Source organism: Protopterus annectens, chromosome 2.part0 (assembly GCF_019279795.1).
Source record: "Protopterus annectens isolate FY-2018-M chromosome 2.part0, PAN1.0, whole genome shotgun sequence".
Lineage (NCBI taxonomy): Eukaryota > Metazoa > Chordata > Ceratodontiformes > Protopteridae > Protopterus > Protopterus annectens.
The window spans coordinates 1,862,416,627-1,862,436,470 of NC_056728.1; the positions used below are offsets into that span (position 1 = coordinate 1,862,416,627).

Genomic DNA, 19,844 nt, shown 5'->3' on the forward strand with positions numbered 1-19,844 from the left:
CGTGGCTTCTTAGTCACATAAGGTATTGGGGAGTTGCTAGTGTGCAGGTTTGTTGTCATAGATGTGTGTCAATCAGTTGTATTTCCTGTTTGCTGCCTATACATCTGGGATCATCCCACTGATTTCCCAAGGGGACAGGTTGATGGCATTATATATGGGCCACTTTAATAGACAGTCTGGACATATCTGTACAGTTGTGGTGTATAATTCTGTATGCAAACTACTACCACTGGCTGGATTCAAACCGTGGCTGTGTGTGCTAATAAAACAACAGTTCACATCTCAGTTGCATGTGCTATTCGGGTTTTGTTTTCTGCATCTCCCTTTTTTATTGTCTGTGTCTCGCAGTTGTACTAAATGGCCTCTGGGGATTACACCTGTCATATACAGGCATTCCTACACATCCATGTTATGGTGCATGGTGTGGGTAACAGTGCTTAATACTACAGTACTATTACATGATTGCAAATCTACATTACCATATGATACCAGAATATACACAGACAGTCCAGCAGTTAGACCTGTTTTGTCAGGGTATTATACTTTTATTGCCATACTAACAATATGAGACTCTTCCTGCCATATTCTCTAGTGTATACAGTACTTGCCTTGAACAATACAGGTTTTATACTAGCAATTACTTTACTACTACTTTTATTTTTATTTCCTAGACAGTAAAAGCATGAGTATTACTAACCTGCTTCGCATTGCAATCACGCCAGGCGGCAGATGTGGGCCTCCTCGTTCGTGGCCCGCTCCATTGCAGCTGTGGGGGACATAAGAGGAATATTTAGCCATACCTATCCATGATATACCTGAGCTGGCAATTATTAAACTGGTAGTGGACTGATACTTAGACACAACTGGGGCATCCCCGGATGCTCTAGCCTCTTGTAGCCACTCCTCTAAGCGGTCCCCCTTCTGCCACTTCAGGTCAGCATAGTGGTGCTTGACCTTCTCACCAGTTTGAGGTATGCCAGTGGCACTGGTAAGGTTGCGAGCAAGACGGTCCCAGGCCTCCGCCTTATATTGGGAGCCCTGGTACTGGCCCAGCAGCAGTCTCTGTGCATGGTCTGTAACTAGGAGTCCAGCCATGACCTTGGACTCCTGGATGCACCAGCGCTGTGCCCGGAAGCGCACTTCTTCTCCCCTTACTGCCATAGTGCCTGCAAGAGGAAGCTATAACCAGCTATGAGCTGTATTCCCGCTTCTTGGGTTTAAGTAGGATCAATTTCCCGCACTTTAACGTGATTGGTCGGTTTTGAAAAGGCTAAGTTATGGGCAAACCTGCTTACCTAATGTTGGCATTGTTTAAAGGGTTATACTACTGGGCACATAGAGTTCGCCGGTGTACACATTGTTCACACCTCCTAAGCTGGCGTGTGGAATGCTTGGTGTTGCCTACAGTAGACATTCATTATAATGCTTTTTTGGCATTGTGTTATTATTCATTACACCATATATGTATGCCTAGTATCCCTGATTGATGTTTAAGTACACTCATTGGGGCCTTGTGTTTTATTGGGGACTTTGACACTCTGTTACCAGTACACCTTACTTCTGGGCTTACTGCTGTACTGCATTTCACATATTTATGTTATGTAGTGGGTTATGGCACATATGACCGTATACTGATGCCTTTCACAGGTTCAGTTTGGTTATACTATGGTAAGGACATGTTTACTACTACCTCATTCTTCTGTACTTCTGTGATGGCTTGCTGGATAGCTACTGGGACTATGGTGTATAGGGTCCTGGGTTTGAGACCTGCATGTCTGTTTATTTTGTTGCTGGGCAGACAAAGGCCCATTGGATACAGAGTGATTAAGGCACTTTAAAGCAGTTGTAAGCGGGTTTGCGCGGTGGTAAGCACTGCTTATTTCGGGTTATAGTTTCTTACACTCAGTTAGCTTCTACTTTGCTTAATCTGTGTAGACAATTCTTACCCCCGTGCAAACGCACTTAAACACGCTTACTAATGCTTACTACTGCTTATCTGTGCTTACACCTGCTTACTACTGCCTTATTCATTATAACACTGACTCTTCACATGTGCATTTTTTGCAGTACTCCAGTTCATAAATATATGTTATTTAGTGGGTTTTGCAATAAAAATATTGGTTATACCATGCTTTGCCATGTAAAATAGACTGTGCTGCAGTGGGACTCGGTCCGGGAATGCCTGCTCGTTAGGCGAATGCTCTGCCCACTACACTGTTGCTGTGCTGCTTCATTTGCATATATCTTCCTTGTTATCCTCTTCAGCCTTTTAAGCTGCTTTAACCGTAGCTAAGCAATTGGGCACACCTGCGCACCTGTGGTTAGCTGTACTCAGAGTTTTAAAAAAAAGTAAAGGGGTTTCTTCTTTTGATTTTTATGTCCTGTTGCTGTTGTGCACATGGGGGACTGTTGGTGGGCATATGCGGACACCTATGAGTGGTGTTGCTCATTTATTTCCACTTTGTGCTGTTCTACATTGCAGGGGCGTGTGTATTCTGAGAGCTCTGCTCTCAGACACACCCCTGCACTCATACACTCTCAGTGTAACCCTAGGAGGTTGGGCAGCGTGCCTTCATTAATATGCATGACTCACTGCCGTCTTCCTCCTACACGGGAGCTTGCATGCAGGACTAAGCTAGTCCTGCACGGAAGATTAGTGAATCCGGGGGAGACTGTTATCAGCCTTCTTCTTCTTTCAGCTTTTCCTGGTTAGGGGTCGCCACAGCAGATCACCTGTCCACTCATGATTGGCAGTGGATTTTACAGTGTCGAGTTGCCAGCCCTGCGCCCAACCTTCCACAGAAGGCACATGCATGCACTCACACCTAGGGCCAATTTTTTAGAGTGTCCAATCCACCTGCAGCATGTGTTTGGGATGTGGGAGGAAACTGGAGCACCTGGAGGAAACCCACGCGACCACAGGGAGGACATGCAGACTCCACACAGAAGGCACCCCAGCGAGACTGTTAGCCTACTACACAAAGATTTGTGCTTCTTAAAATCTAATCACCATAGCTCTGAACCATCTATCTCCAGAATGTGGAACTCTACCTCTGATAATGTGGAGCATTGGGGAAAATATGGAACACTTACTAAATGTAATAACAAATTCAGGTAGGAAGCTCGTAAGATGGTTAAATGTTTATACTTGTAAAAAGTTATTTTGACAAGTTAATACAATTCAGTATTATCTACTATCATACCGCGGTAGTGGTGCTGCGGTAGGGTTGTCGCCTCACAGCAAGACGTTGTCCCGTTCGATTCTCAGCTAGAGCATCTTCTGTGTGGAGGCATGCGTGAATGAGCGTGTCTTCGTTGAAGGTTGTGCTTCAGGGCTGGTAACTCGGCAAGTAAAAATCCACTACCAAAACATTAGCGGACCAGAGATCCGCTGTAGCAACCCCTAACCGGGATAAGCCGAAAGACACAACAGTATTATCTACTATCGATATCAGATAAAAAAGATTCTTAACATTGAAAGTGTGACAGACTCTTACACTGTAGAATGTAAGGAATATGTGCTTTTTAAAACTCGAACTGTAGAATGTTCCTCATATTGAGGTGTACTTGAGAGATATGCTTATTACTGTATGGCTCAGTTCCATGTAAAATGTAAATATTGCCGACTTGCTTTCTATTTTTTTCTTATAAGAGGACTCCCAAGTCCTTACAGGCAGACCCTTACTTCTTGTTATGTTGTTAGTGAAGGACAGCAATGCTAAGATTGCATGTATACGGAGACTGTCTTGTGCTGTGGCCCAGTTTGCTCTTCTCCCATCCCCACTCAAAACCTCCAGCCTTAACTACTTCATAGGTTTTGTTGTTATGTCTATAAATGTGCAAAACAGCTCTAAAACAGATTATGTACTGGCATTGTTACATGCCCAGATATTAGCTTTATTGTAGTGTTGTTCACCAAGAATTTTGCCTTCCACAGTGGTACCACTGGAAGGCACAACAGATTTTATATAGTACATCTCATAATCACCACTCTGGAAGAGAGAGTCTGGTATGTTTTGCTTTCAGTTTGTGAGTATTCCACAAAATCTGGTCATTTGAAGCAGGATTTCATAATAAGAAAGTATTTTGAAAGTTCCAGTTTTTGAAATAGCACTGCTTAACATCTTTATCCTTCTCTCCTCACCTATTTAATTTAGCAATTTGAAGGCCATTGTATCTTGAAGGAAATGCTGCATACTCTCTGAGATTTTGGCATTGGTGAGAGTGCCTGTAGACTTTAATTTAGTAATGAAAAAAAAGTTTTGAAATATATTCTTTTTGAAAATGTAGTTTGGAATAGCTGTTCATACCAATCTTTATTTTCATTAAAGGTTTATCATCAGGCCATATATCCCCTTCCCAAAAGATTACTAATGTTGGCAGTATGAGAGAACATTTTTGTAAGACATTAAACTTAACAACTAGTACTTAGATTTTGGCTAGATTAAAGACAATTTTCATATAAATGTATGGTTCACTCCCCCTTTTGTTTTACTGTAGCTACATTAGTGTAAAATGAAGTGTAGATTGCTGGATATTGGCTTGGCTTGGTTTAAATTGTACTGCAATCTGGAGTGCTGCATGATTTAAATTGTTACACAGTGCAATCCTTCAAATATTTCAGCCTAAAACAGAAGTCAACTGTTGAACCATTTTAGCAGTCCATCTGTCATCGTCCTGACAGTTTTACAGTTGTTTCTCATGTATGTTTTGTAATGTGTGGATCATGTGTGGTGACCCTCTGAAAGTGGTTCATGAAATGTGTTTTTTGCATGTTCTTGAGTAAAAGCACGTTTTCTTCTTTGAAACCATTTGACTTACTGTATTTTACACATTTTAGATTTTTTATTAACTAGATTTCACAGACTTCAGGGATGTTCCTAGGATTGAAGTCTGATTCACCTGTATAGAAAAGCAGAAGTCCCATGAATTCCTGCTTTTGCATCATTTTTCCCCCTTTTCTCACCCACTTTTTCTCTTCCACATTGGTTGATTATCAGACTTCCTCACCTTCAGAAGGGTCGATTTGGGTGCGGTATACACCAAGGCAAGTCCTAAGACAGACTGGCAGACAGGATGCCATCTGACCTTGTTGATCTTTTTCCCCCTGGCCTAATTTCCTTATCCCTATGTGCTGACACCATATACTGTAGGATGGAGAGGCAGTGGGAGGACTACTCAGGTTTGCATCCCATCCCTGGCCTCAGGAAGGTTTCATGTAACTCTTATTTTCTCTTTTTTTTCTCTATTTTTATACGTCAGTCCATCCCCCTGAGTCCTGGCCTCTGCCAGAACTCATCAGGCAATGCCTAGTACATCCATCCCCTCCAGGAGAGGCACGCTTATCCTCTCTGTCACTCCATCAGCCATCTGAGCCTCTAATAAAACTCTGATTACCTGAGCTTTATCCATCTACACTACCAGAGCAAATGCATTTTTGGGTGATTGGTATATCAAAGTCAATATGTTCTTTGCGCTGTATTTTGTTTTTTTCTAGATAGAGCTGTCAGTTTAGCATTTGTTTGGCATGTAATTACTAGAATATGCCCTAGTAGTGTAGTGTATTAGTTCTCCAAGGCATGGTATACTCACTCAATTATTTTTTTATTCTTGATTTTAGGTGGTCCTGTTCTGTTTGACGGTATCAAAGTGACTATGAATTCAAAGACGTTGAATGGCTCCCAGCGAGTGGTATTAGATGATGTTATCTCTGATGAGGAATGTCGAGAACTCCTTCGCCTTGCAAACGTGAGTATGAATTCTGTACAACCTTCCATGTATTGAATGCATATGGTCCATGGTCAGCAAATGAGAAAACTTGTGCAGCTTATAATAAATGAAGTAGGTATTCTTCCAGGTGGAGTTAAAGATCATGTCTAAAGGTGCAAAAAACAAAAGTTGTTTCACAATAGTTTAGAAATAAAATCTTATTTTAAAAATTGCTTATGAACATGGAAGACTATGGCATTAGTATTAGTGGGCGGGAAGGAGGCGATGATTAGCATGGGTAAGTAATTGTGAATTAAATTATGTAATTGCCAAAAAACTGCTAAATTAGCAGGTGTTCATCATGTTTCACTGTTGCAGTCATTACACTTGGGTTATCCTGCTGGCAGGCAGCCCGTAGTTGGCCCGAGTTCCAAAGTCTTGGTCCGGCGTCGGTTGCTGTCGCCTCCTCCCTGACGTCAGTGCGCCAGGGGTATAAAAGTTGCAACCGACTCCATTTTCTTCAGTCTTTCTTGCCGCACGGTGCCCGAAGCATAAGCAGTTCGCAAGTGCCGGTCGGCCGACTCCTGAGATTTTCAAAATTGAATTTCAGAACCGAAGTCTTCAATAAAGCTAAGTACCCTGCTAGAAACATTTTCTTGCTCCAGACCGATGTCAGTAAAAGTTAATAATTGTATTTCTTGTGGGAAGCAAATACCTCATAAGGACTTTCACTCTTACTGCATTCCTTGCCTATGCCCTGACCACAACGTCACTAGTTGTCGGTTTTGTGCTAGATTTAATAAACGCACTATTAAACATTGGCTTGAGTTTGCTTTACATTATTTTGGTCGAAGATTTAATTACATAATGCCGTCAGAACAACCGACGACCGGAATGTATAAAAAACCGCAAAGATAAAGAAAAAGACAGGCATCCGAGGTCCAAAACCGATGACAAAGCCTCTTCTAGGCCAGTCGCCGGTTCGCCGGTTCTCAGTGAGACGCTTTCTCAGCCCCTGACACCCACTACCTCAGAGCCACAGGCCACAACCGACAGCCACGTGGAGACACCGAGGCCTGTGGAAACTCAAGGTATTGGGTCTACGGAAAATATACCCTCAGATGGGTCTGGATCCGCTGAGCAGGCACCGGCTTCTGAGGGTATTTTCAGACCTTCACAGCTTACAATTAAAGCTACTACAGCGGCAAAGGCAAAGTCAAAAACACCATTAAAGACAAAGAAACATGTGCAGCATTCTCCAGAACAGTCATCCATGCCTAAGAAACAGATGCTTAAAATGGCCGAAGACCTTATTACTTTAATCAGGGGCTCCCATCCCCCTCCTGACAAAAGGCCTAGGCAAGACACTGATTATGATTCCTCTGATCAGGTTTCCATTTCTTCTGATACTACTTCTGACCAGGGCTATTCTCTCCCTCCCTATGAGGACTCTTATGCTGAAGAGTCCATTTCTTCAGCCTCACCACCTGAGGATTACTCTTTTGGGGAAACCCTGCATACCATGAGGGATCATTTCCATTGGGAGAGCCAGGATTACTCAGAATCCAAGAAAAGGCTAATAGATTTCCTTCTATTGCCTCAGCACAGGCCCTTGGCTATCCCCCCTGTGCTTGATATTGTTTTTTTCTGAATCCAGTCTGTCTCCAGATTCTTTACCCCCTGCACCAGTAAAACCAGACAGGTACTACAGGGTCCCTGACTCTCATAAATTTCTTTACAAAAACCCCACTGCGGACCAGAAACTATATCTCAAGGTCCAAAAGGGGTTAAAGCTTCTACTGCCAAAAATCCTGTCCCCTCAGATAGGGATTCCAGAGCTCTGGACAGATGGGGAAAAAAGTTTACACTTCTGCTACTTTAGCTGTAAAAGCTTTAAACTGTCAGTTTCACTTGCTTAAATATCAGCAGCATCTCATGTCATTGTTAAAGCAGAAAATGGTTACAAATATAAAAGGTCCTGACTGTAAAGAACTTCAGGATTTATTGCATGCAGTTGAACAAGTGGGAAAGCATACTCTGCAATGCGGTTTTGATTCATTGGAGGCTTCTTGTAGAGCCGCAGTTACAGGCTCAGTCATTCGAAGACATGCTTGGTTGAAAGAACAGAGTTTACCTGACCATGTTAAAATGAAATTATTGGATGCTCCACTACAGCATGATACTTTGTTTGGTGCTAAGGCAGAAGAGGTTTTAAAGAAAATGGAGGATAAAGCAAAGTCAATGCAAACTGTGAAAGATTTCTTACAGGTTCAGCCACGTAGATTTAGCAGGAACTGGCCTTCAAAAAATTGGTCCTTTCCAGTGTCAGACAGGCCACAAAGAGGCAGATACAGACGCACAAGAGGCAGATCTCAGCCCCAAGGCTCCTACAGACCTAAACAATGGGGTGCTTCGGCCCCCAAAGGAGGAGAAGACAAATCACAACCTTATAGTAAACAGTCACAATGACTTCCCTCTGCAAATGCCAAGCTCTTACCAGTTGACAGCACCCCCAGGGGGAAAGCTAGCACTTTTCTCAAAAAATTGGCACATGATCATCCAAGACCAATGGGTGTTGAATATAGTTTCTCAAGGGTACAGGTTTCACTTCCACATGCTTCCAAAACCAAAAGGTATGCCAAACCTGCCACAAAACCAATGGGCAGAGGCACAAAAACAAATTGCAGCTCTTATGGATATGGGAGCTATTCAAAATGTTCCACAAGAAGAACAGGGCCAAGGATTTTACTCACGACCTTTCCTAGTACCCAGAAAGGACAAAGCATGGAGACCAGTACTGGACCTGTCAATCCTAAATACTTTCCTGGATGTTCCAAAATTCAAAATGTTAACACTGCAACAACTCTTGCCCATGCTGGGCAAAGAGGCTTGGCTAGTTACTTTGGATCTCAAGGAGGCATACCTGCACGTCTCAATCAGACAGTCGTGCAGAAGATACCTCAGATTTATAGCAGGCTCAATGCATTATCAATTCTCTGCACTGCCCTTTGGCTTATCTACTGTGCCCAGGGTCTTCACAAAATGCCTGGCACCAGTAATTGCATTTTGCAGACAAAAAGGAATTCAAATATATCCCTACTTGGACGACTGCCTTATTCAAGCAGAGAGCAGAGAGACCCTTCTAAAGCACATGGAGTTTGTAAAAAGATTACTAATTTGCCTAGGGTACAGAGTAAACAAAAATAAATCAAAACTAGTGCCCTCTCAAGAGATAATATTCCTGGGTGCAAGCTTAAATACAACTACCCAGATGGCTTATCTCACGCCAGACAAACAAAGGCAACTGACTCATTACTTTCAAATGATGGCAACAAAGACCCAGCTCCCAGCAAGAAAAATTCTGCAGGCCCTGGGTTTCATGGCATTTTGCATTCTACTAATTCCATATGCCAAACTGCATATGAGGAAACTACAATGGTATCTAAAAAGTGTTTGGACTCAGCATTGTCACAGCCTAGAGGCAATCATAAACTTGATTCCCTGCCTACAACAGGAGTTTCGATGGTGGTCCCAGGCCTGTCACCACAACAAGGGACAGCCTTTCACCTTACCTACAGCCAGGCAGACAATAACAACGGATGCATCGGATTACGCCTGGGGAGCACATATGGCAGGAAAATGTATTCAGGGCACGTGGCCCAAGGAACAAATGCATCTTCACATCAATCAAAAAGAGATGCTAGCTGTACAGAATGCCCTGACAGCCTTCAAGTACTTAATACATCCAGGACAATTATTAATAAAGACGGACAATACCACAGTTATGTGGTACATAAACAAGCAAGGGGACATGCATTCCTACCCCCTATGCAGACAAGCCATCACTTTGTGGAACACAGCATTGACTTACCAGGTACATCTGCAAGCACAATTCCTGCCAGGAACAAAAAATACACTGGCAGACGAACTAAGCAGAAATCTCATGGATCCTCATGAATGGAAGCTAAATCCACAAGTGTTCAACATGATAACAATGGAATGGGGACGCCCAGACATAGCCCTCACAATTGCCAATTTTAAACATTTTGCACAAGGACTTATCACACTCAAGCATGGAAAGTGGATGCTCTATCTTTCAACTGGAAAAACCTGACAGTCTATGCCTTCCCTCCGATGCCTCTTCTCACCAAGCTGCTTCTAAAAGTCAGACAAGAGAGGCCAAAAATTATCCTGATTGCACCAGACTGGCCATGCCAGCACTGGTACCCAATTCTAAAGATTTTGTCCCAAGGCCTGCATTGGCCTCTACCTCAAATCCCTCATCTTCTAACACAGCAAAACAATCAGATTCTGCACAGTCATCTCAGAACCTTAAACCTGGTAGCATGGCAGATAATGTAGACTCTCAGACTGCACCTCTCTCTAAAGCTGTTATGGATGTAATTTTGGAAGCCAGGAGACCCAGCACTAGAAATCGTATGCGGAAAAATGGAAGAGATTCTGTGCTTGGAACCAGGCACAAGGGCTTGACCCACTGGTCCCTATTATGCCTCAGATTTTACAATACCTCACTGAGATGTTGGACAAAGGCCTATCTTTTTCTTCTATTAAAATCCATGCCTCTGCCATTTCAGCTCATTACAGTATGGATCCTCCTATTTTTTTCACATCCTCTACTACGACAGTACCTCAGAGGGGCAAAAAATATAAGACCCCCTAGGAGAGCACCAGTACCTACTTGGGACCTTAATTTTGTTTTAGAAAAAATAACACTGCCGCCTTTTGAACCAGCCAGCACAGCTGATCTGAAATTCTTGTCATGGAAAACTGCTCTGCTCCTAGCAATAACTTCAGCAAGAAGAGTTTCAGAGTTACAGGCATTGATGGCTGTGGAACCTTTCCTCATTTTTCACCAGGACAGGGTTTCTCTAAGGACGAACCCAACGTTCATGCCAAAAGTGGTCTCCAATGTAGCCTTAAACCAAACTATTCATTTGCCTACTTTCTACCCAAATCCCCAGAATAAAGGGGAAAGACTTCTGCACTCTTTGGATATACACAGGCAGCTACGATTTTACTTGGACAAAACAAAAGCTTTCAGGAAAACTGAGCAACTGTTTGTAGCATATGCTGCAGGATCACAAGGAAAACCTATTACAAAGCAGACAATTTCCAAATGGATAGGACACTGCATCCGCTTCTGTTATGTACAACATGGCAAATCTGTGCCTAAGGGCATTAGGCCTCATTCTAAAAGAGCAGCAGCCGCTTCAGCAGCTTTCCACAGAGGGGTACCAACCAAAGACCTATTAGAAGCTGCAACCTGGAGCTCAGTACACACTTTTACTAAGCACTACCACCTTCCTCTCTACTCCAAATCCAGAGCAGGCTTTGCCACTGTAGTCCTGCAGGGCTTGTTAGCCTCGCCAAATCCAATCTAAACCCAGCCACCCTACCTCAGCTTTGGGATTCTTACAAAGTGTAATGACTGCAACAGTGAAACACGATGAACATAGTACAGATGTCCTTCAAGAATGCAACTGCAGTCATAACATATGGGTTGTCCTGCCTCAGGCAGCCCTCGGTCGGCCGGATTCCAAAGTCTGGGTCCGACGTCGGCTGATGTCGCATTTCTCTCCGACGTCAGAGCGGCTGGAGTACATAAGCATCAGCCGATGCCATCTTCTTCAGTCTTTCTTGCCGCGTGGTGCCCGAAGCAGAAGCAGTTCGCAAGTGCCGGTCGGTCAGCTCCTGTATTCTTCGATTCAAGTCATCAAAAGCTAAGTACCTCGTTGGGGACCTTTTCTTGCCTCAGCCGATGTCAGAAATTACTGAAAAAGTTAACAATTGTCTTTCTTGTGGTAAACAAATACCTCATAAGGATTTCCACTCTTACTGTCTTCCTTGCCTTGGCCCAGACCACGACGTCTCGGCCTGTGTAGCCTGTGCTCGCTTCAACAAGCGCACTCTCAGGTGCCGGGCGGAGTTCACTGAAGATTTTTTCGGCGAAAAATTTGCTTTTACAATGCCGTCGGAACTTCCGACATCGCAAACTCCCAAGAAACGATAAGACCGGGACCGACATCCTCGGCCCGCGTCTACCTCCGACTCCACGCCAAAACCTACCGCGAGTGCTCCGGTTCCCCCTGAGACGGTTATTCCACCGCTTCGAACCGAAGACACCGTATTACCAACGACTCCGATTCCGGATATCTCTCCAACGCCAGTTATTGATTTTCCTCCGGATACCGAAACCGAGGAAATGCCCGAGACCATTGCTGTAGATAAGGTCACTCCTGCACATGGAGCTGCCAGGCCTCCTATGGCCATGTCTATTAAGGCCTACACTAGGGCTAAGGCAGCCAGCAAGACCAAGCATCTTACTGCTAAAGCCTTGCCTCAGCCTTCTCCAGAGACACAAATTATGACTATGGCTGCTGACTTAATTTCTATGATTAGAGGTTCACAGGCCCATCCTGAGAGAGGATCCCAGCCTCCTTCTGATAAAAGGCCCCGGGTTGAACCCTCTGACCCTATTCCTTCAGATGAAGATTCCGATGACTCTGTCCACTCTGATGGCCAGGAAGAGCTCTTCCAGACCTATGAGGACTCGGATGCAGAGGATTCCATCCCCTCGGCCTCCCCTCCTGAGGATATTTCTTTTGGGGAAGTTCTGCATACCATGAGGGAACATTTCAAGTGGCAAGGCCAGGAATTTTCTGATTCCAGAAAGCGCCTTCAAACTTTCCTTAAAAAGCCCCAGCACAGGCCCTTAGCTATTCCTCCTGTGCTTGATGTTTTGGATGATTTATATTCTGACTCTAGTGTTACCCCTGACTCTCTTCCTCCTGCTCCAGCAAAGCCAGACAGGTATTACAGGGTCCCAGAAACACATTCCCATTTATTCAGGGCCCATACTGCTGATTTGGAAACTATTTCTCAGGGACCTAAAGGTGTTTCAGCTTCCACCTCTAAAAATCCTTTGCCCTCCAACAGGGAAGCTAGGTCATTAGAGAGATGGGGTAAAAGGTTTACACCTCCACTACTTTATCTATGAGAGCTTTGAATTGCCTTTTCATATGTTACAATATCAGGATTTCCTGTTAGAAGATTTACAGAAAACATTGGCCTCTCCTGATCCTTTAGACAGGAAGTCTTTGCAGGAAGCTGTACATAACTCTCAGCAAGTAAGCAATCACTTCCTGCAGTGTGGATATGATGCACTGGAAGCTTCATGTAGGGCAGCTATGACAGGGGCAGTCATTCGTAGACATGCATGGTTAAAAGATCAACCTCTACCAGATCATGTAAAGGCAAAACTTCTGGATGCACCTTTGGAAAATAACAAGCTTTTTGGTGCTAATGCTAAGGATGTGTTAAAGTCCATCGAGGAAAAAGCAAAATCAGTTCAGACGGTGAAAGATTTCCTCCAGGTTCAACCCCCTAGATTCAGTAGGAATTGGCCTTCAAAAAACTGGTCCTTTCCTAATCCTGAAAAGTTTCAAAGGGGTAAAAACAGACGTGGCCGAGGAAGAGGACAATACAGAGGTCCTTAAGGGGACGACAATGGCAGCCAGGAAACCAAAGAAGTGACACAGGGGTTTCACCTGCCCCACAGCCACAATCTCAATGACTTTCCTCTACTTCCGCCTACCAGGGAACAAATAGAAGCTCCCTCGGGCGGAAAATTATCTCTGTTTGCAGACAATTGGCACAGACTGACAAAGGACAAATGGATTTTGGACATTATAGACCGAGGTTACAGGTTCCATTTTCATACCTTACCAAGAAAACAAGGCATACCAAACCTACCACAAAACCAGAGGGCAGAGGCTATCAAGCAAATCTCTCTGCTGACTCGGATGAAAGCAATAGAAAGAGTTCCACAACAAGAACAAGGCCAGGGGTTTTACTCAAGACTGTTCCTTGTTCCAAGAAAAGAATCTCAATGGAGACCAATACTGGATTTGTCCGCATTAAACACCTTTCTCATAGTACCAAAGTTCACAATGCTGACTCTACAGCAACTCCTTCCCATGCTGGGCAAGGGGTCTTGGCTGATTACTCTGGACCTCAAGGAGGCATACCTGCATGTCCCTATCAGACACAGCTGCAGAAGATACCTCAGATTTCTTGCAGGGCCAGAGCATTATCAATTCTCAGCATTGCCATTTGGCTTATCTACTGCGCCCAGAGTATTCACAAAATGCCTGGCTTCAGTAATTGCTCATTGCAGGCTCCAGGGGATCCAAATTTACCTAACCTGGACGACTGCCTTATACAAGCGGACCTCAAATTGATGTTGACAAAAACTTGGACTATGTCATACGATTACTTCAAGCTCTGGGATACACAGTCAACTTCCAAAAGTCAAGACTTCAGCCATCCCAGCAAATAATCTTCTTAGGAGCCAAATTAGACACAGCCTCTCAAATGGCTTACCTAACAGAAGACAAGCAAGAGAAGTTAACTCATTATTTCAAAGGTTTGGCAAAACTTACCCAGATGACTGCAAGGAGATTCCTACAGGCCCTGGGTTACATGGCATCCTGCATTCTCCTGGTTCCATTAGCAAGACTACACATGAGAAAGCTTCAATGGTACCTAAAAGCCTATGGTCTCAGCACAGCAACAACTTAGAGACAACCATACCGCTCATTCCATGCCTACAAAAGGAATTCCTATGGTGGGCCTCGGTAAGCCAGGCAAACACAGGGATGTCATTCAAAAAAACACAGATAACACAGACCATGACCACAGACGCCTCAGACCTTGGATGGGGGGCGCACATGGAAGGCAGGTGTATACAAGGACAATGGTCTCCAAAGGAAACACATCTGCACATAAACCAAAAGGAAATGCTGGCAGTAACGCATGCCATCGAGGCCTTTCAACACCAACTTCAGCAAGGCCATTTACTGATACGGACAGACAACACCACTGTGATGTGGTATATAAACAAGCAGGGGGGCACCCATTCTTACCCTCTTTGCAGACTGACAATGTATCTTTGGGAAAAATCACTGAGCCTAAACATTCAGTTACAATCCCAGTTTGTTCCAGGCAAAGACAATGTGCTGGCGGACAGCCTAAGCAGGAATTTCACAGATCCACACGAGTGGAGGTTACATCCGAAGATCTTCGCACAGCTCACTTCGACATGGGGCAGGCCAGAAGTAGACCTATTTGCTTCTCACCTCAACCATCATCTACAAAAATTCTGCTCAAGGACATACCATCCACAAGCTTGGAAAATAGATGCTCTCTCATTCAACTGGAACTTCCTAAAAATCTATGCATTCCCACCTCTGCCACTGATGACCTCAGTATTACTAAAGATCAAAGCAGAGAGACCCAAGGGGATCCTAATAGCTCCGGACTGGCCAAGACAACACTGGTATCCACTACTACGGAGCATATGTCACACCAAGAAGTGGGCCCTTCCCCAATGGCCTCTACTTTTGACTCAACACAATTTCAAAACAGTGCATCCAAACCCTCAGACACTGCAGCTAACAGCCTGGGAGATCCCATGAACAACCTCAACCTATCTCTCTCCAAGGAAGTTCAACGGATACTAACAGAGGCTCGAAGACCATCCACTAGAAAGGTTTACTTAGCAAAATGGAAGAGATTCAGCATTTGGAATAACCAGCAAGGGACATGATGCATCATTATTGAACATCCCACTCATCCGGGAATATTTGGCAGATATGATAAAGATTGGACTCTCATATTCTTCCATAAAGATACATGCCTCAGCTATTTCAGCTAGATATAACACTGATCCGCCTGTCTTTTCACATCCTTTGCTAAGGCAATTCCTCAGGGGAATCAAGAACATTAAGCCACCAAGAAAGGCTCCAGTGCCAGCCTGGGACTTCAATTTTGTCCTAGAAAAACTGACTCTACCTCCATTTGAGCCAGCAGCTTCAGTTGACTTGCAATTTCTCTCATGGAAGACAGCTTTCCTGTTGGCAATTACCTCAGCAAGAAGGGTTTCGGAACTACAGGCCCTAATGGCAATACCACCGTTCATAATTTTCCACAGAGACAGAGTTTCATTAAGGACCAACCCTACTTTTATGCCAAAGGTGGTATCTAGGGTTTCTTTAAATCAAGCTATTCATCTGCCTGCTTTCTTCCCAATCCTGAGAATAAGGGGGAAAGACTGTTACATACCTTGGACATTCACAGACAACTTCGATACTACCTGGACAGAACCAAGACCAGTAGGAAGTCTGAACAACTCTTTGTAGCTTACGCCCCTGCAGTCCAAGGAAAAGCAATTTCAAAACAGACTGTTTCAAAATGGATTGGACATTGCATCAGATTCTGTTATTCCTTTCATGGAAAGACTGTTCCAGCCAATGTCAGACCACATTCCACCAGAGCTACAGCCACCTCTACAGCATTCTTAAGAGGGGTGCCTACTAAGGACATTCTAGAAGCTGCTACATGGAGCTCCGTGCATACATTCTCCAAACACTACAATCTCCCTCTATACTCCAGATCCAGAGCAGGCTTTGCTTCGGCAGTCCTGCAGGGTTTGATTGCCACTCCATCTTTTTCCTAGAGCATTCCTCCTCCCCCAGCTAAGCTATGGTATTCTACCCATATGTTATGACTGCAGTTGCATTCTTGAAGGACATAGTACAGTTTTGTACCTACCATAAATGTAGATGTCCGATAGATATGCAACTGCAGTCGGATTTTCCCACCCTCCATACCCCTCTATGCCTAGAGTCCACTCCTATCCCTGCTTCTCTTAGCTGGGGATATCTGTTATGGTGTATCTGTTTATTGCTCATTTATTTGTATGGAATCCTGTTTTTGTCTTCCAATTTGATTACAGCCTTCCTTGGAGGGCACCTGGCATCTGGGGCAAGAAACACTGAAGAAGATGGTGTCGGCTGATGCTTATGTACTCCAGCCGCTCTGACGTCGGAGAGAAATGCGACATCAGCCGACGTCGGACCCAGACTTTGGAATCCGGCCGACCGAGGGCTGCCTGTGGCAGGACAACCCATATGTTATGACTGCAGTTGCATATCTATCGGACATCTACATTTATGGTCGGTACAAAACTGTACTTTGTGTACCTACCATAAATGCAGATGTTCGAATGTATTCACTGTTGCAGTCCTGGTTACCCACCCACCATTCCCCTCTTTGCTGGGACTATTCTGTACTTCTCAACTCTATACAACCTATGTGGTGTATTTGCTTTTAGAAGAGGAAAATGTTTTTACTAATATATGCATGGTTGTTTGGCATATTTTTATCTTTACAGCCTTCATATCTGGGGGCACCTGACATCTGGGGCAAGAAAAATTGAAGAAAATGGCGTCGGTTGCAACTTTTATACCCCTGGCGCACTGACGTCAGGGAAGAGGAGACAGCAACCGACGCCAGACCAAGACTTTGGAACTCGAGCCGACTACGGGTCGCCTGCCAGCAGGATAACCCAAGTGTAATGACTGCAACAGTGAATACGCTCGAACATCTACATTTATGGTAGGTACACAACTGTACTTTTCTCCAGGCCCCCACTGGTTGCTACAGTCTGTTACCATCTACAATCTCTTATCAACTTGTGTATAGTAAATATTCCTACAGTTTTCCCGTTTTATTACTTTTCTGCACTCCTTCAGTGATCTTATTCTGCTTGTATATGAAGCTTTACTGCACTTTCCTGTCATTGTGTCTACATGTAGATGTCCTTCAAGGATGCATCTGCAGTCCTAACATATGGGTTGTCCTGCCTCAGGCAGCCCTTCGGTCGGCCGGATTCCAAAGTCTGGGTCTGGCCTTGGCTGATGTCGCACTTCACCCGACGTCATAGCTGCTGTGTATTGGGTATAAAGGCATCAGCCGATGCCATTTTCCTCAGTCTTTCTTGCCGCGTGGTGCCCGAAGCAGAAGCTGTTCGCAAGTGCCGGTCGGTCAGATCCAGAGATTTCTACTACCAAGACTTCTAAAAGCTAAGTACCCCATTGGGGACTCTTTCTTGCCTCAGCCGATGTCAGACAAAGTAAATAATTGTTTAACTTGTGGGAAACAAATACCTCATAAGGATTTCCACTCTTACTGCCTTCCTTGTTTAGGCCCAGACCACGACGTATCAGCTTGTCTAGCCTGTGCTTCCTTCAACCGACGGATGCTTAGACGCCGGTCGGAGTTTGCAGAGGAGTTTTTGGTCCCACTTTTGCATACAAAATGCCGCCGGAGACTCCGACTACACAATTAGCTAAAAAGCGTAAGGAAAAGGACCGACACTCACGGTCCGCGGTTTCGCCTGTAACCTCGGTTAGGCCAATCATGAGTGTCTCGGTTTCGCTGAAACCGAGCCTCGGTTCTTCCTTCGCCGAAAGCATACCTCCGATAGCCGAGGCCTCACAGAGCATGGCTGAATCTGCTACTGAAATTACCTGCTGAAGCAGGCACCCAGGATTTATCAGATACTATTCCTTTAGACATTTCTACCCCTGCACGTGGAGCTGCTAGACCCCCTGCATCTATGTCTATCAAGGCTTTTTCCAGGGCTAAAGCAGCTAAATCTTCTAAGGCCTTACCTGCTAAAACTGCCTCTCACAGGCCTACCTCTAGTTCCCAAATGCTCAGCCTGGCTGAGGATCTCATTTCTTTGATCAGGGGATCCCAACCTCACCTAGACAGGGCCTCTCAACCTCCTCCAGATAAGAGCCCTAGAACTGAACCCCCGGAACCTGTTTCTACAGACTATTCCTCGGATGACTCAGAAATTTCAGACCCTCAGGAAGGCCCATATTCTCCTTATGAGGATTCTGATGCAGAAGACTCCATTCCTTCTGCTTCTCCTCCAGAAGAATTTTCCTTTGGGGAAACCTTACATGCTATGAGGGAACATTTTCAATGGCAGGGCCAGGATTTTTCAGATTCAAGGAAAAGGCTTAGGACTTTTTTACATTTACCACAGCATAGGCCTTTAGCCATTCCTCCAGTACTAACAGTTGATGATGCATATAATGATGCCTGTACTGCCCCTGATTCTCTCCCTCCGGCCCCTGCCAAGCCTGACAGATATTACAGGGTCCCGGACACACACTACCATTTGTATAAGGCTCCTGTTGCAGATCCTGAAACCATTTCACAGGGCCCCAAAGCTGTAGCAGCTGCCTCTGCCAAAAACCCTCTCCCATCTGAAAGGGAATCTAGAGCATTAGAGAGATGGGGTAAAAAGGTTTATACTTCTGCTACTCTTTCGGCCAGGGCCTTAAACTGTCAATTTCACATGATTCAGTACCAGGAATTTTTGTTAGACCAGCTAAATAAAAAACTGTCCTCTCCTGAACCTATAGACCGTAAGTCCCTTCAGGATTTGGTACATAACTCTCAGCAGGTCAGTAACCATTTCTTAAAATGTGGCTATGATGCACTGGAGGCTTTCTTTAGATCAGCTATGACTGGAACAGTGATTAGAAGGTATGCTTGGTTAAAAGAACAATCCTTACCAGACCATGTTAAGTCAAAACTCCTAGATGCTCCTATGGAGAAACAAAGTTTGTTTGGCTCCCCTGCACAGCAGGTTCTAAAGAAGGTAGAAGAAAAAGCAAAATCTGTCCAAACAGTCAAGGATTTCTTACAGGTCCAACCTTCGAGGTTTAGCAGAAATTGGCCTTCGAAAAATTGGTCCTTTCCAGACACCTCCAGAGCACAGAGAGGCAGAAATAGACGCCCAAGAGGCAGAGGTCAATCCAGGGGTGCCTACAGGGGACGTCAGTGGCAGCCTAACAACCAGAGAAGTACTGCCACAGATTCAGCCACCACCACTTCCACAGGACAGACACAATGACTTGGCTCTGATTCCGCCTACCAGGGAACAACTGGAAGCACCCTTGGGCGGAAAACTAGCCTTATTTTCCGTAAACTGGCATTACATTACAGGAGACAAATGGACTTTACAAACAATAGACAAAGGCTACAGGTTTCACTTCCACACTCTACCAAAAAAGAGAGGAATGCCAAACCTACCAACAAACCAGACAACAAACGCTCTAAGGCAAATCAACAACCTACTAAGGATGAGAGCTATAGAAAAGGTACCGCCTATGGAACAAGGACAAGGATTTTACTCCAGACTTTTCCTTGTACCAAGAAAAGAAAATCAATGGAGGCCTATTCTCGACCTGTCC

General features: G+C 44.5%; 1 protein-coding gene across 1 annotated transcript in view; it reads left to right on the forward strand.

Moving 5' to 3' along the window:
• Positions 1-19,844, forward strand: part of P3H1 (prolyl 3-hydroxylase 1) — a 798,122-nt gene that overhangs the window by 447,311 nt on the left and 330,967 nt on the right. The window contains exon 9 of the mRNA XM_044061892.1: positions 5,621-5,748. Coding sequence (XP_043917827.1) covers positions 5,621-5,748 — 128 coding nt within the window. The remainder of the gene's footprint in view (positions 1-5,620; positions 5,749-19,844) is intronic.